Source organism: Lycium barbarum, chromosome 6 (assembly GCF_019175385.1).
Source record: "Lycium barbarum isolate Lr01 chromosome 6, ASM1917538v2, whole genome shotgun sequence".
Classification (NCBI taxonomy): Eukaryota; Viridiplantae; Streptophyta; class Magnoliopsida; order Solanales; family Solanaceae; genus Lycium; species Lycium barbarum.
In genome coordinates, this window is record NC_083342.1 from 112,440,125 (window position 1) to 112,454,547 (window position 14,423).

At 36.3% G+C, this 14,423-nt stretch overlaps 1 protein-coding gene and 1 non-coding gene across 3 annotated transcripts; both read right to left on the reverse strand.

The window, feature by feature from the left end:
- Positions 1-863: 863 nt before the first annotated feature.
- Positions 864-14,354, reverse strand: LOC132645553 (uncharacterized). 2 transcript variants are annotated; one of them, XM_060362576.1, is made up of 23 exons: positions 13,963-14,354; positions 13,778-13,885; positions 12,147-12,295; positions 11,222-11,303; positions 10,633-11,057; positions 9,293-9,725; positions 8,960-9,183; positions 7,796-7,991; positions 7,503-7,651; positions 7,068-7,242; positions 6,919-6,972; positions 5,898-6,077; positions 4,660-4,772; positions 3,726-3,899; positions 3,454-3,511; positions 3,126-3,227; positions 2,906-2,947; positions 2,688-2,818; positions 2,418-2,550; positions 2,263-2,340; positions 1,658-1,774; positions 1,436-1,498; positions 864-1,358 (listed from the first exon to the last, which is right to left on the reverse strand). In XM_060362576.1, the coding sequence occupies exons 1-23, from the start codon at positions 14,107-14,109 to the stop codon at positions 1,272-1,274; spliced, it is 3,420 nt and encodes a 1,139-aa protein (XP_060218559.1). In that variant the 5' UTR covers positions 14,110-14,354; the 3' UTR covers positions 864-1,271. The 2 variants fall into 2 exon arrangements, with proteins under 2 accessions (XP_060218559.1, XP_060218560.1); XM_060362577.1 differs by having other exon boundaries at positions 3,168-3,227; positions 13,963-14,352.
- Positions 10,317-10,414, reverse strand: LOC132600911 (U6 spliceosomal RNA). The gene has a single exon (XR_009567371.1). It is a non-coding gene; the product is annotated as a U6 spliceosomal RNA (small nuclear RNA).
- Positions 14,355-14,423: the final 69 nt, after the last annotated feature.

The window sequence follows — 14,423 nt, forward strand, 5'->3', positions numbered from 1 at the left end:
CCATTTATAAACTGTAAACCAAACTAAAAGTCCAAGTTGCTATAACTTTACTAAGACCAGGTCTGAAACTTCCAAGTTTCGTATCTTCCAACAACAAATCGTCTGGTTCCTATACAAAGCTCACTACAGTCACACCTCTCTATAACCGCTAAGACTTTTCGGAACCGATTTTTTATGTTATATTTTACTTCTCTATAACAGCAACAGCCAACTTTATAGCAATACGCTCTTTGTAAAATTACCCCTCATATAACAGCTATCTTTTTTTTTTTATAATATAATAATTACCCATCTTTATAAAAATAGAATATCTATGATTACCAATAATAAGAGTAGAAATTTTGATCAAATATTTGATCATTTAATACACTAATTATGACAAAAAATATCATATGAATATATATATTTTCGTAGTTAAACTATTTTCTTTCGTTATACAAAGTGTGATTAAGCTTAGAATTTGACAATTAAAAATAAAAATTAGATTTTATGCATTTTTTTGCCTATAACAGCGAAGTATTATTTAAATGTCAATGTTGTTATAGGTGTATAACAGTCATTCTCTATAACAGCTAAAAAAATTCAAATCCAACCATACTGTTATAGAGAAGTCTGACTGTATATATTACAATCAGAGGAAGCAATAAGGGGTTATATGAGATTCAAGAATTTTTAAGCTTGAATCTTCAGCTTTACTTGTCCATGTAATGAAATGCACAAAATCTACTTGATACTCTTTATCTTTCAGAAGATCAAAATCTTACATACAAGAAGCGCCCTTTTCATTACAATTACCCACGCCCTCAATGAAAAAAGCTAAAATCTGGTACAAACTGTAAATCAAGAAAAAGGAAAGGATGCAGTAATGCAAATCTTCTCTATTCTCTATTTATCAGAAGATCAGATCTTTCATACAAGAGGTGCCCCTTTCAATTACGATCACCCACACCCTTAATGAAAAAGCTAAAATTTGATACAAACTATGGATCAAGAAAAAGAAACAGGACCATAGAAACCAAAGAACTAATAGCAATGATATGCCTATCTACAAAATAAATTTCTGCAGCACAGAGATGTGGACAGTAGAAGATCAACCGAAAATCTCATCTCGTGCCTTTTGCAGAGCCTCTCAACTCGCTTCCCAATATAGTGGTAAACATCTATGTGGATTTCAAGTTGGTGCGGTTAACGCTTGAAGAAGAAGATCGAACTGGAAGCTCTTTCAACCATTTCTAGCAAACCTGTTCAACGGTTCTTTACATCCAGATTGCTCATGTCTCGTCTGAATTTGAAGTGGATGAAAGCTTTTCTTCCAAACTTTCAAGCAAGTCATGGTATTGGACAAATGATGGATGGGTCTGAAGACACACATGAAAACCACAGTGAGAAACACAAATGAAGTCAACTTAACCAAGAAATGACGTATCAAATTTACCTTTAAAGTAATGCTATATGCTTTCCACAAGCGCATATCATGATGAAATAAATCAAACAAGACCTGAGCAAAAATAACAAAAGGAGCCCCGTGTGAGTTGCAACAAACAAAACCAATTCTCAAAATGAGCAGATTTTGAGGTTCTCCGACGATGGCAAACCATCTTTCATGTAGTTAAGGCAACCTATATGTATCCTACATTCAGTTAAGGGAAAGCCAAACCTCAGCCCGCCTCAAAAGTGTGGCCAATACTACAATCCACTCTTTGAACTTCACAGAGCACATATGAGACAAAAGGAACTCTGCATCTAAACGACTTTGCAATGTTTCCATCTGAAGCTGATGATTAAGAAACAAGATAATCAGTATGAGTATTAAATTCAACAACAGTTATAGCTGAACATACCTTACGAATGCATATCAGCAAACATATTAACAGAAATACATCTAAAATGGAATTCGGGCACCATTTGGGAACTGATTAGCATAAGTCAAAAGTTGTTACGTGAAGTGGAACATCTAAGGACATAATTAAGGGACCACTAATAAAGCATGAAAACAAGAGATCGGAATTGATTTAAGAGTACTTTGCTATACCCCAAAGATCAATAAACTCATAACTTGATCATGAAGTAGAAACTTATCAAATTCTCTGGAGACAAAATGCCCCAACCACATTCCCAAGAGAAGAACCCTTGTGATGCAAGAGCTTAAAATATTTTATGGACATAATTCACCCTATCATCCATGTGATACGAAACATCTAACAAGATAATGACACATTGGTAGCATTCTAAATGTCATTGACAAGCATTACTAGTTAGTACCTTCTGCCCAATAAGTTCAAGCCCTGAAGCAAAATTGTCCAAACGAGCACTTCCATATCTTTCTCGCTGCAAATATTCCTGCAAGGCGTTTATGTCACATGATCTGTTTTCAGTATCATAAGGGGGATACAATCTAAAAAGTTTGTCAATCATACCACGAGATCAAACTGCGTGCCCTTCACAAATGCGACAAGCTTTGACAGTTCTTTTCCAGACATTAAATAGCTTGCATGACTTTCTAAAATATTCTTCACAGAAGCAACATGTGCACTCTGCTCCTTAAATGAACTGCTCCAAAAAAATTATAAGAAAAAGGAACAAAGTAAGTGAAAGTCTTCTTCCATCATCAGCACCAGAATCTTAGTGCCAACTTTTGCTAAAATATAAAACAAAGAACTGGCACTAGTTAATGTAGCTACATCTACCCTTTGGAATCCAAAGTTTGCCTCCGGTAACTCGAAGGAAACAGAAAATATCCAAAGAATCTAGGAGATAGCTTCTCAGAATCAGTGGTTGTGGGTTCATATTCCCGTCCAGATCTGAGAAGAAACCTCACCTGAAAACAGAGCAAAAAAAGTGAATACTTCACACAAAGAAGACAATTATCTTGTTAAAGAAACAAAATTGACATTTAAGTTCATACCAGTTCCCCTGCCAATTCATATAAAGACTCATCCAATGTTGCCTGGGCAAGTGAAGAACACCATGTGAGGTCAAGGAGTAAGGCCAAAACTTGTTTAGTACAATTAAATTTTTCTTTTAACATTTGTAACTCTATCTGCCATATTTTCTGCCTATTTTATTTCTTCAGCAGGATAACAACAACATATATAATTATCCAGGGAAATACTTCAGTACATTACATGGACAACGAGCCAACATTCTTTACATCTGCACGTGATTACCTGCAACAAACGCAATGCACAGTACTGACTTACAGCTGGACCTTCAAGCTTAGCAATTACCTGCAGCAAGAGGCATATTAAACAAAGACATCCAAAGGTACATCCAAAGGTACAACTTCTTGAGAGATATTGCACAAATTTCTCAACACAAACTAAAGTAGTCCCAGATCCCAACTAAAGAAAGGGAAACTTAGAGCAGATATACAATACAACTTGTAGCCAAAGACGAGATGGAAACTGCAGACAGAAATTTGAAACTGAAAGCCTGTAAGGTTGTAACTCTTACTAGTATATAGCAAGCGGCGGTTCGATACCATCTCCTTTGAAAGCATTCTTCAAATAGCCTAAACATAGAGATAAATTAGCTAATAATGGAGTTGGACTCAAGCAGAATTAAGTTTCTATACATATGATCTATGTAATAGGCTTTTGATATACATCAAAGCTGCTCTTTTGTTAAAATGCATTCAGTTCTATTCAATATACATCAAAGCTGCTCTTTTGTTAAAATTCATTCAGTAGTGTCGTAAAAGTTGAAGAATAGATTCTTTTACATACTCAGTTGATCTCCCAGCAGCAGCAAATAAATCTGCCCAATGCCGGCCATCAGTCTTTCTTGCAACACTAACAACCACGTCAAAGTACTCTGGAAAATTTCTAATCAAATCACATGTCTTATCCAGAAGTGAGGAATTTGTTGACTGGTTCGAAATAACACTCTGATTCCTGCTCCTGTAAAGTAAAAGACGCATATTTTACTACTATGTTGAAAATATAAGTGTTCTGGGGTTTGGCAGAGGGAGAAAAAAGAGCTAAGAGAAGACTGTCAGATCAAAAGTCATAAAAAATCAGTGACAAACTCAAGAAGAAACTTCCAAGTTCCACCAAAAGCTGCATTCCTAGAAACAACATTCAACAAAAATTAAACTCTTACCTGATTTTATATACTCCCTCTGTCCCAAAAAGATTGTCCCCTTTCTATATTTAGAAACAATTTAACTTTATGAGATGATTTACAGCCACACAAATATCTACGGTTTGTTTTGGACCACACATTTCAAAAGTCTTCCTTTATTTCTTAAACTTTGTGCCAAGTCAAAAGAGGACAATCTTTTTGGGACGGAGCGAGCAACTGTTTTTTCTCAAAACTAGTACTATTTTCAGGGTCAACTGGGTTTTCTTTAACTACAATTCTCTTAAACAGTTCTATAAATCTAAAATCATGTGATTCTTACTAACTATAGGAATTGATATCAAAAATTAAGCCAAAAATAAGACTGTTTGATCCTTGGGGTACTCCATAAGTGTTCATTATGGATGGGGTTGGAGGGGAGTACTAGAGCAAGATATTATTTGTCATTCAACAATGTCCCCATGGAAGCTTCCTGAATATCAAAACTCTAATGTCTGGAAAAATATCCATGATAAGGTCGCAGGAGTACTTTCGATAGCAAGTGATAATCTTACAAATTATATAATTGGGATAAATTACCCAGAAATGTCGGCTTCAAACACGGTAAAAAGAAGCCACTCTAAGCAGTGCGAAAAATGTGGCTTCTCTGCTGATAATTGTGCCAATCTTAGAGCTTCTTCCTTTTTATCCCTCTGCCAAAACAGTAAGAGAGAATGAAGTTGTTCGTTCATTCTGTTTCATGTAAATCCTCACAATTAACAAAGTATAAAAATCATAGTAGCGTCTCGGAAATGAATGCTTATTCAGATAAAAACATAGACTGCTAACACACACAAAAAAAACACAGAATGAAAACATGGATTTTCCAAAATATTGTCTACCAAAATCTCGATACTGGACATGAACTTGTCAAATGTTCACAGAACACATAGACCATGGACAATGACTAACAGGTGCATGGAGTAGGATTAAACGTGAACAATTAAATGCATAGACGTCCACAAATTGATCCGTACAAAATTTTCCTACAAACAGAATAATTTTTACTTTACACTTTGTCAGATTAATTGAAAGATTACTGCCTTATCATGAAAAGTTTTGTATGCTTGTGGCTTCTATTATCAAAAATCAAATTTATAACTTCGATAAAATCAAAAACTATTTCCCAAGTGCAAAACGTTTCATCTTGTGGTACTTCTCAAGTTATTATCTAATCATATTTTTAAAGATAAATTAATTATCAGTCTAATTCACAGTAAATACCCAAATAGCTCTGAATAAGCAAAAGAAAACATTCAATTAGGGTTGGAAGAACTTCATGACTTGATTTGGAATAATTATAATCACTATACTATACTATACTATCTAATAGCAATTAAGTAATTACGATTGAATTGGGTTTTTAGCACTCCTAACCAAGGAGGACTTCATTCCCACGGCTCAAACCCAGGGCACTGCAATTTCATTGTTACGTACCATTACTCTCTTTCTCTCTCTCTCTCTCTCTCTAAGCACATAATGGATAATGCAATTTCATTGTTATGTACCATTACTCTCTCTCTCTAAAAAATGTGCAAAGAAAATGTAGCACTTGACACTTCTCCATATGGAAAATCAAAAGCGATGATTTGACAGAAATGTCACCACCAGCTTCCTTGGAGAAAGATATTATATATCTTTCTTAGTTTAGAATTTAAAAACAATCGCCACTATAGAAAGATGATCTCACTTCAAACTTCCACCCTTTTATCCATAAAAAGATAATCCATCAGCTGTCTCACTTTAACCTTTGAATATAAATTACAATTCCAAGGTACCTGTAGAAGATGTCGAAGTAGGCAATGCAGAATAGTCTGAGCTTGAGGAGATGGCTCAAAACATGGAAACTCTGTGCATGCGGAAAATGACATTCTCTGGGAGACACCAACTACAACTCCAGCATTTGGCAGCAAACCAAGAGGATACACCTCACGATCAAATTCCAGCTCCGGATCCAACTACAAGTTCACACCGAATATTCAAATAAAAGAAAGAACAGTATATGTGAATCTAGACATAAAGCAAAAGACACGTCATGAGATTTTAGGTTTGTGCATGATTCTTTTTATTTTTATTTTTATTTTTATAAGAGATAATAGGTTATTTTCTTAAAGAGAATTTGTGCGTAATGGTAGTGAATGATCTGGGGCAATAAGTGATGAGCTAAGATCATAACCGGTGGTGAGGTAATGCTAATTATCCGTGGATCTTAGTTTGGTCATAAACAGAAGAGTATAACCTATATATTAAAGATAATCAATAATAATATTCTGATGCTTAAATCCTGCAAAAGATGAATCTTAACCCGTAAGGGCGAGCAGTATATCCATGTGGGTATTTCAATTCTCTTTTCAAATGACATCATTAAATGCTCCATTATTTAAACTTCAATCCAGGTTCCACACTTCAGCTATATTTCACTCGGGACTCCACTGTTTTAAACTTTAATTAGCCCCTAAAATTGATTGACCTTGAGAAATGCTTAAGCACTTTCAAGAACAAGATCCCAAACAACCTATACCAGAAAATATCTGGGTTTCTTTTGACTTCCCCTGATCTCATTGTTGATCCTGACAACTTTTCCTTAATATTCTTTACCCAACTCCTCCCCTCAAGAGAAAAAGAAAGAAAAGGGAAAAGCAAGCTTTCACATACACCAGTGACTGTCAAAATAGACCAAAAGTTATATTTCTTGAATCATTTGACAGCTACTAATAACTGAAACATGGACAATTAAATAGATAGTGTAAAATCAAAGACAAAAGACTATGTGGACTCTAGCAATAACAACTTGAATACCTGCAAAAAATCCTCTTGCTTAAAAGCATCAGCACCGGGAGATGGATACCAAACCTGTAATAAGGAGCTTTTAACCAGTATATATATATCAGACATGTAAGGTAAGTACAGAATTGTACAAAAACTCAACTGTTAAAGAAAACCCTTACCTGCATTCCTCGGTGGCCATAGTCTAACCATGAAACTTCCTCAATCAAGCTTGTTTTCTCCTCTGACTGACCACAGGTAACCCAAAACAACTCTACAGAGTCTGTGAGTTCTCTTTCTCTCCCCTCATCCAAATCAAGAAGTGAAAGCTCTCCATTTGTCCTTAGTATTAAGCATCTGAAAGCACATGCACACACTAGAAAATGACAACAATGTCCTATTGCACATATCAGTGCACATCGATCCTAGCATGCACTGCTATGTTGCTCGGACCCTTCAAAAATGTGAACGGGTGCGTGTCGGATTCTCCAAAAGTAGTGTATTTTTCGAGAATCCGACACAGGTGTGGCATCGAAAGTGAAGAGTCCGCGCTACTTATGCATGCAACAATACAGGGTCCAACTCAGAGATGTAAACATTCAGCAATAAGTACATACCGGGTAGGCTCTCGGACTGACAGATCGAAAGAAGTTGACAGGCGACCATTTCCTGCAACGCTTTCTCTTGGGAGCTGATCAGGAATAAAACGCATTGAAGCAGGATGGCTCTTTGCAGTCATGATTGATAGCTCTCGTACTGTAGAAAGCTGTTTGTCATGTTATCACTTAAAAACACATGACAGACACAATACTCTTATTCAAAAGAAACTGTGATATATATCTTGAGCTGTAAAATGCAAAAGAGAGTTTGACTCAGTTTTATAGAGCATAGACTCTTAAGGAAGTTTCACCTGTAAATCGGGAGAACTCGAAGGCGTTAGTTCACCAGATAACTTCACATGATAAATATGGACATCAAAAGGTCGATAAGTAACAAGAAGATAATCTTGGTAAACATCCATGGCCATCGGTTTGGTAAGCAAAGGTTTCCGACATAGTAGTGAACTCTGATCAAGGTGATATCTGGGATAGAAAAGCAATTCATACCTGCAATGCCAATCAAAGTTGAACAACTGTTGTTAAAAGCTATATTTGAGAACCCTCTAGGTACAACCTAAATTTTTTTTTTTTTTTTTTTTGGGGGGGGGGGGGGGGGGGGGGGGGGGTTAACATAGAATCTAAGAGATTCAATCTACAACTTGAAAGCTATGTTCGCCCTTCAATCAGAAAAATGACCCTCTCACTCTGTAAAAATACTGCCCAGGACCATATATCCAAACAGAAGTAGAGACAAATAGAGGACTCCTGCACCAAATACTTGAGATATAGAAGTGTTAACAATATTTGCTGTAATTTTGATGCATCTGTCTGACCATAACAAATTTCTTGTGACCACAAGGACATCCATTTCACGCACTAGCTGCCTCTTGTGATCAAACAGATCACGAGTCATATAGTAAAATATTGTTTATCATTCAACATTCAAGGGTAAGATGTGTGATTTGGAGATCCTGAATAGAATGCCACTCCACCCAGGGCCCCAGGCCGCACCCTTTAGTGGCCAAGCTAACCAATCTATAGCTGCTTATCCAACTAGAAGAATAAGAAGTTCTTTAGTTTTCAAAACATTTCTGAAATGTTCTTCACATTATGATCACCATTTATTCAACTAACCATCACTCATCCAGATTTTCATGCCAAGATATGCTTTTCTTTACTCTAGAGGCTCCCTGATTGATAATGATTGTCTCACCTATAAAATGCTTGCTATCCCAGCGTAAACCAAACACATGGTAATTTCTAAATAAACCAGGTTAAACTTCTGAACAGACCCTTAAATTAAAGCCAACACCAACCAGCAGTAAGTTGTTAGAGAAATCCAATATATGAACATACATATCTTGTACAATCATACCTTGTGTAAAACATAATAAAAAATGTAAATGTGCTCATCTATCCTCATACAGCATAAGTTGATGCTGTTTAGGTATAGCTAATGCATATAGATAGCTCACCCGTCAGAAGAATCATCATAGTTGCAGACAACAACAATCTTCCCAAGCCATAACAAGCCTCTGCACTGGATCTTCTGTTCCTGAGTGACATCTCCAAAAACTCGCCACTTTTTCAATCGTATGTCATACAAGATCAGTCCATGAAGGCCAGCAGCTGCTAAGTACATTCCATCCTTGCTAGCAGCCACATGTTGAACTGGCCAATTCTGAGAGATGTAGGAAACCTAGCGGAGAGTTGAAACTACATTAGAAACATAAATTCTCAACAGAGAAAAACAAAAGCAAAATAAAAAAATGAAAAAAACAGACTCATCAGTAAATATAACTCTTAACTGGGAGGCTAAGATGCAAGATTTTTAGTTCATCAGTATCTTCTGACTGCACAACAAGCAACCGATCTTCACCATAGATTACTTGTCGGACATAAGTAGTCCCGGAGACTCCTCTGTTCAGACAGCACTTTCCAAAAGAGAATGCAATAATCCTCTCTGAAGATCCTTCCTCAATAGCATAAAGCCTGTATCCATATTCATCCCAGTTCATCAACGAGGTACCACTCATCATAGGTTCATATTTACATTCCTGATTTCGCTTGACCACTGGAGAAGACGCAGAACTTAAGCCAATTTGACGAATTGTGGACATCAAACGACAACCAGAAACAGACCAAACTGTTAACCCTCTTAACTTCCACCCAACTGCAAAAGCAGAATTATCAGGTGTCCATGCAACACAACTGACAGCACCAGTATCCTCCACTGAATATCTGCAGAAGAATGGCAGGTTATTAAAAGTGAGGAAAGTCCTATATTCTTTTGTTTAGTGCTGCAGTTTCCTCATACAGAATCTTCCATCGCCTTCCTTTCATTCTAAGAAGATGAAGCCGGAGCTAAAGAGCCAGTACTACTCTAAAACATCTCCAAATCAGACCAACTAGGTAGGATATTTTCAACTTAACGGTTTATAGTGATGATTCTGCTTCAACACTAGTTCTGATAACTGCCAAAATTTCATAGATATATGCTTCACATGATTTACACACGAACTTTTTTCTGAAAAGGGCATATGGTTAGATTGTTGATGGTACGACTGAAATAATCCCCTTTGGTAGCAAGTGTGAGCACTATGATCACAGATATAATTATCTTACACAGATGCTTCTTCAATTTTACGTTCTATTCACCAGAAAAAGAAAGTTGAATAAACTAAAATATGTACATTCTTTCATCGTTTGAACTCAAATATGTACATTCTTTTTATCGTCTGAACTCAAATATGTACATTGCTCAATACTATGAGAAAGAAAGACAGGTTTCTTAAAATGCAGATCCTTTACTATGAGAAAGACAGGTTTCTTAAAATGCAGATCCTTTTTTTTTTTTGTGCATGTCATCCTTGTGCAGGCATGATCTTCTCTGTACCATTCCAATTTTATCAGATGTACCTGAAGGGATCACAGATCATTATAAAATTTAGTTGCCACATAATATTATTTACTGACTTAATCATCTATTATCAAGCTAACACACATTTCAAAGCAAGACTCAGATATAAATAAATGAATTTAGCTTAGGACAAAATAATCAAAATGCAATTTGTACTAAAGGGTTCTCTCATCAGCAAACAATCGAGCCCATCTTTCCCAACCTTGGATGTCAACAGCAGAAGCTTACCCCCAATCATACAGAGAAACAGAACGCATAAGCGAAGCAGATTCTGCAATGTCATACAACTCAACAACGCCTCTTCTGGTACCAACTGCAAGAAGTTGTTGATCTGAAGCAACTGCAGCGCATACAGCATCACCAGAACCCAGTCTCTTTTCAGCTTTGATAGACTCCATTTGCTTCAGACCCTTTTTGCTCACAGAACATAAGACCAGTTGTCCATCAGAAAATAGCACAACAAGCAACCTTACGGGTAAGGAGAACTCCAAGTGGATCACAGCTGAGTTTTTTGACGAATGATGACTGGATTTAGAAAAAGATAAACTCTCGCCAGAAGCAACACCATTTTCCAAAGAACTTGCTAGTTTAGGAAGCCCACTGCCATCACGAGGCTGAGCATCAAGATCAAAGGCATCAAAGGCCCCGCAAAACTGCAATGCAACAAAAAATCATGAACAACCATTTCATACACTTTCTGCAGACTGAAATAAGCAACTACAGCCTTCAATTTAATGAGTAGAAATAAACTAGAAATGTTAACTAAAATTTTCACATTAATGCGCGACACAATTAAGACATGTTTAAAAAGAATTACCTCTCCCTTCCAGGATATATTATACAGAGATCCATCAGAAAGCCCAACTATCATATGTTTGTTGTCACAAACTACATTGCTCCTGCAAGCAACATATGCAGGGAATAAATAGTTTGTTTCAGCAGACATCAGTGGCCGACAAGTTTAAATAATGAAGAAATGAATCTGGCATGAAAGACAAGAATGGAACGATCTTTCTCTTCTCCACAAAATAAACTGCCAGTGAAACAAAAATAACGTCCCACAAATAGTAAAGTACAGACAGAATAGGACCTCAAGTTCTAGATATGGTAATAAATGAAGAGACAACTTAAGCTCCAAGCCAAGTTAGTCTACTTAATAGACAAGTTAAGTTACAAAACCAAAATAATCTTTAAGAAAGTCGAATTCTAAATTACTGGAGAAGCACAGGATTCAAAAAGATTTGTCGTCATTAAAATCAACAATGGGATCAGACTCAACTGGTCTTAAAGTTCAGACTCAACGGTTTTTCTTTTTTACAAGAAGTTTAATTCAATGTTACCATTGTCTATGCTGTTTTTTTTTGGTAAAGTAATAAAATTACCATTGTCTATGCTGTTACTTTGAGAGTAAGGTATTAGTAGTATTGAAGTTGCACTGAGATCGTCTATGCTATTATTAAAGGAAGAGGAGAAGCTTTCATACATATTTGAGTATGCAGTACCAACAACCCTTTGACTTCATGACCAGTAGGACATCTGGTAGCTTTTGAGAAAATAAGGTACTTTTAGAAAACATTTCTGATCTCATGCATCTATCGAAAATAAAATAAATGAAACAATTCTCCTCTCATGGACAATGGAAGACTTGTTTTTATTTCACGGCAGGAAAAATCCCAAGGCTGAAGTTTTCAGCTTGAGATTAAAATTATAAATTGTCAAAAAGTAGAGAAAGGGTAACTTACATTGTCAAGTTACTGTTAGCAAAAGGCACCTGTTCATTCAAGAGCAAAGTTATGCTTGCTAGAAACAAACCAGTCGGTTGTTTGCCTCCAATTTGTATTTTCCTTTCTGTAAATTGGACCTTCAAAATGTGTAGATAGAAGGAAGATGTCTGCAATACAAAGAAAGTAATACGAAGTATAAAACGTACTCATTGTTTCACACGTATCAAAGCAACTCTAACTTCTCAATATCAGAAATAGGTGCAACAAACAGAAACGAGTCTTTAAATATCAGCAACAACCTCTTTCACGTAACCAACTTCTAACTAATAGTAATTTTAGGATTTAAGTTAATATTTTACACTATCAGTATTTTTAACATGATATTTACCCTCAGATTTTCAATCCATAGTTACCATAGACAATTAAATTGATAGTGTAAAAAGTTGAACCCAATTTTCCTAGAAAGCTTAACAAGCAATCTACTTCTCAAGTGTCCATACAAGTATAGCAACTCTGACAAGATAATTTAAATAGTAGAACTTCTTATATTTGATGGGGTGGATAAAGATTTTGTAAAATTGCATAGGAGTGTTTTGTTTCTAGTTACTATTTGGTGTACTCACAAGCAGAGGCGGATCCAGGATTTGAAAGTTCCGGGTGCCATACCACTTTGAACAGTAAGTATGTAACATTTTGCATAAACGATGTTAATATTTACAGAGGGTAAGATAACATATACTACTAGCATCTATCATTTAAATAAGAAAGAGTCTTTGCTCGTTGGATTAGGTGACTCAGAAGTTAGAGGAGGTCCAGGGTTCAAACCTACTTTGCCACAAAACTTTAATAACAGCTCGCTTTTTAACAAAAAGGAAAGTGGTAGTTGGGGTTCGAACCAATGAACACCATAGACAAAGCTAAGCTACTAACCATCTCGCCAGGAAGCACATATTATCAAGTTGGTGTTTATCCTAGCTAGAGTATGTAGCATTTATATGCAGCAAGCTAAAATAGTTGTAAAGAGTGTATCAACCGATTCCAACCCGCGACCAGAGGTAGAAAAATCTGATGTTTCACCACTGGCACTATGCCCTCACTTGTTACTCCGGGTGGCAGGATTGGTATTTATACGTTTTCTTTTACATATATACACAAAATTTCACCTGAGACGTCCAGGTGGCGTGCCACTCCCACGCTTCTACATAGATCCGCCCCTGCTCACGAGGTCCCTATTTGCATAGAGGATTGGATATCTTTTGGTGAGAACCATATTTTGATGTAGGTTCTCTTCTTTAGGTTTATGGCTTGTATACAGAGTTCTCCCAAATGTTAATCAAAAAGTTTTTAAAAAAAGTAGAACATCTTATATTATTTTTTATGGGTGTGAAATCATCAACTTTCACATTTTCCATAAATCCGGGCAATACACTACATAAGAGCACAATTTTCAGCTTAAATGCCAAAATTGTCACATTTACCCCCAAAAAATCACGTGAAACGGGCGACTCTACCAACTTACATTGCATATAACACTGATTAAAAGACTCCACCAATCAACTATTCAATCTAGTTGTCGTCGACTCTCTCTATTCAGGCACATTACATTACTTTACAAGGACTTGATAAATCCCAATGAATGCAGTACTTACAAGAACGGCAATCAATTTGGTATCAGGACTCCAAACAGCACGCAAATTCTCGCCTTCCTTGTGAATCGAATCCGAGCTTCTCTTGTACTTGCCCAATCTCACTCTATGCTGCAATTCAAAAAAAAAAATCAGCACACAGTTGGAAGCAACATAAAAATGTGAGGAAAAATTGATAAAACTGAGACCTGTGAAGAGGACCAGAGCTCAAGATGAGTGGGAGAAACGACAAGTAATAAGCGATTGATGAGTTTGAGGTACACAATGTGCTGAGAAGAAGGGCATAGCCCTGATTCCATAGGGATCACCTGTGGCCATCCATATGCCATATACATCTTCTAAGAAATTCTGGAAGCTTCTAAATCCGGAAATGGAGATCAAAGCACGGGTTAGGGTTTTAAAATGGAGATCGAAATGGGAGTGAATTTGATGAAAGAGAGTGTCAAATGTGATGGATATGGGACCTCTCCCTTTCAGTTGCGGGTTTGGATCTCAAAGAGAAGAACTGATGATGCCTGCCTGCTACGCATTCATTTCCTGAAATTTGTACTTTGACCCACTTAACTGTTTTTAAACCCTCTTTTTCATCCTTTCAGTTTTTTTTAACTTCAAATAAGGGTTGAGAATTGTAGCAAGTTAGATTGCTAAT

What these genes read in the sequence shown, in the direction of transcription:
- LOC132645553 (XM_060362576.1), bottom strand. Translation starts at nt 14,109, where the DNA reads ATGTATATGGCATATGGATGGCCACAGGTGATCCCTATGGAATCAGGG. An exon ending in CGAGTTCTCCCGATTTACAG is followed by an intron (nt 7,652 to 7,795) that starts GTGAAACTTCCT and finishes CATGACAAACAG; the next exon opens with CTTTCTACAGTACGAGAGCT. An exon ending in GCTGCTGGGAGATCAACTGA is followed by an intron (nt 3,512 to 3,725) that starts GTATGTAAAAGA and finishes CTCTATGTTTAG; the next exon opens with GCTATTTGAAGAATGCTTTC.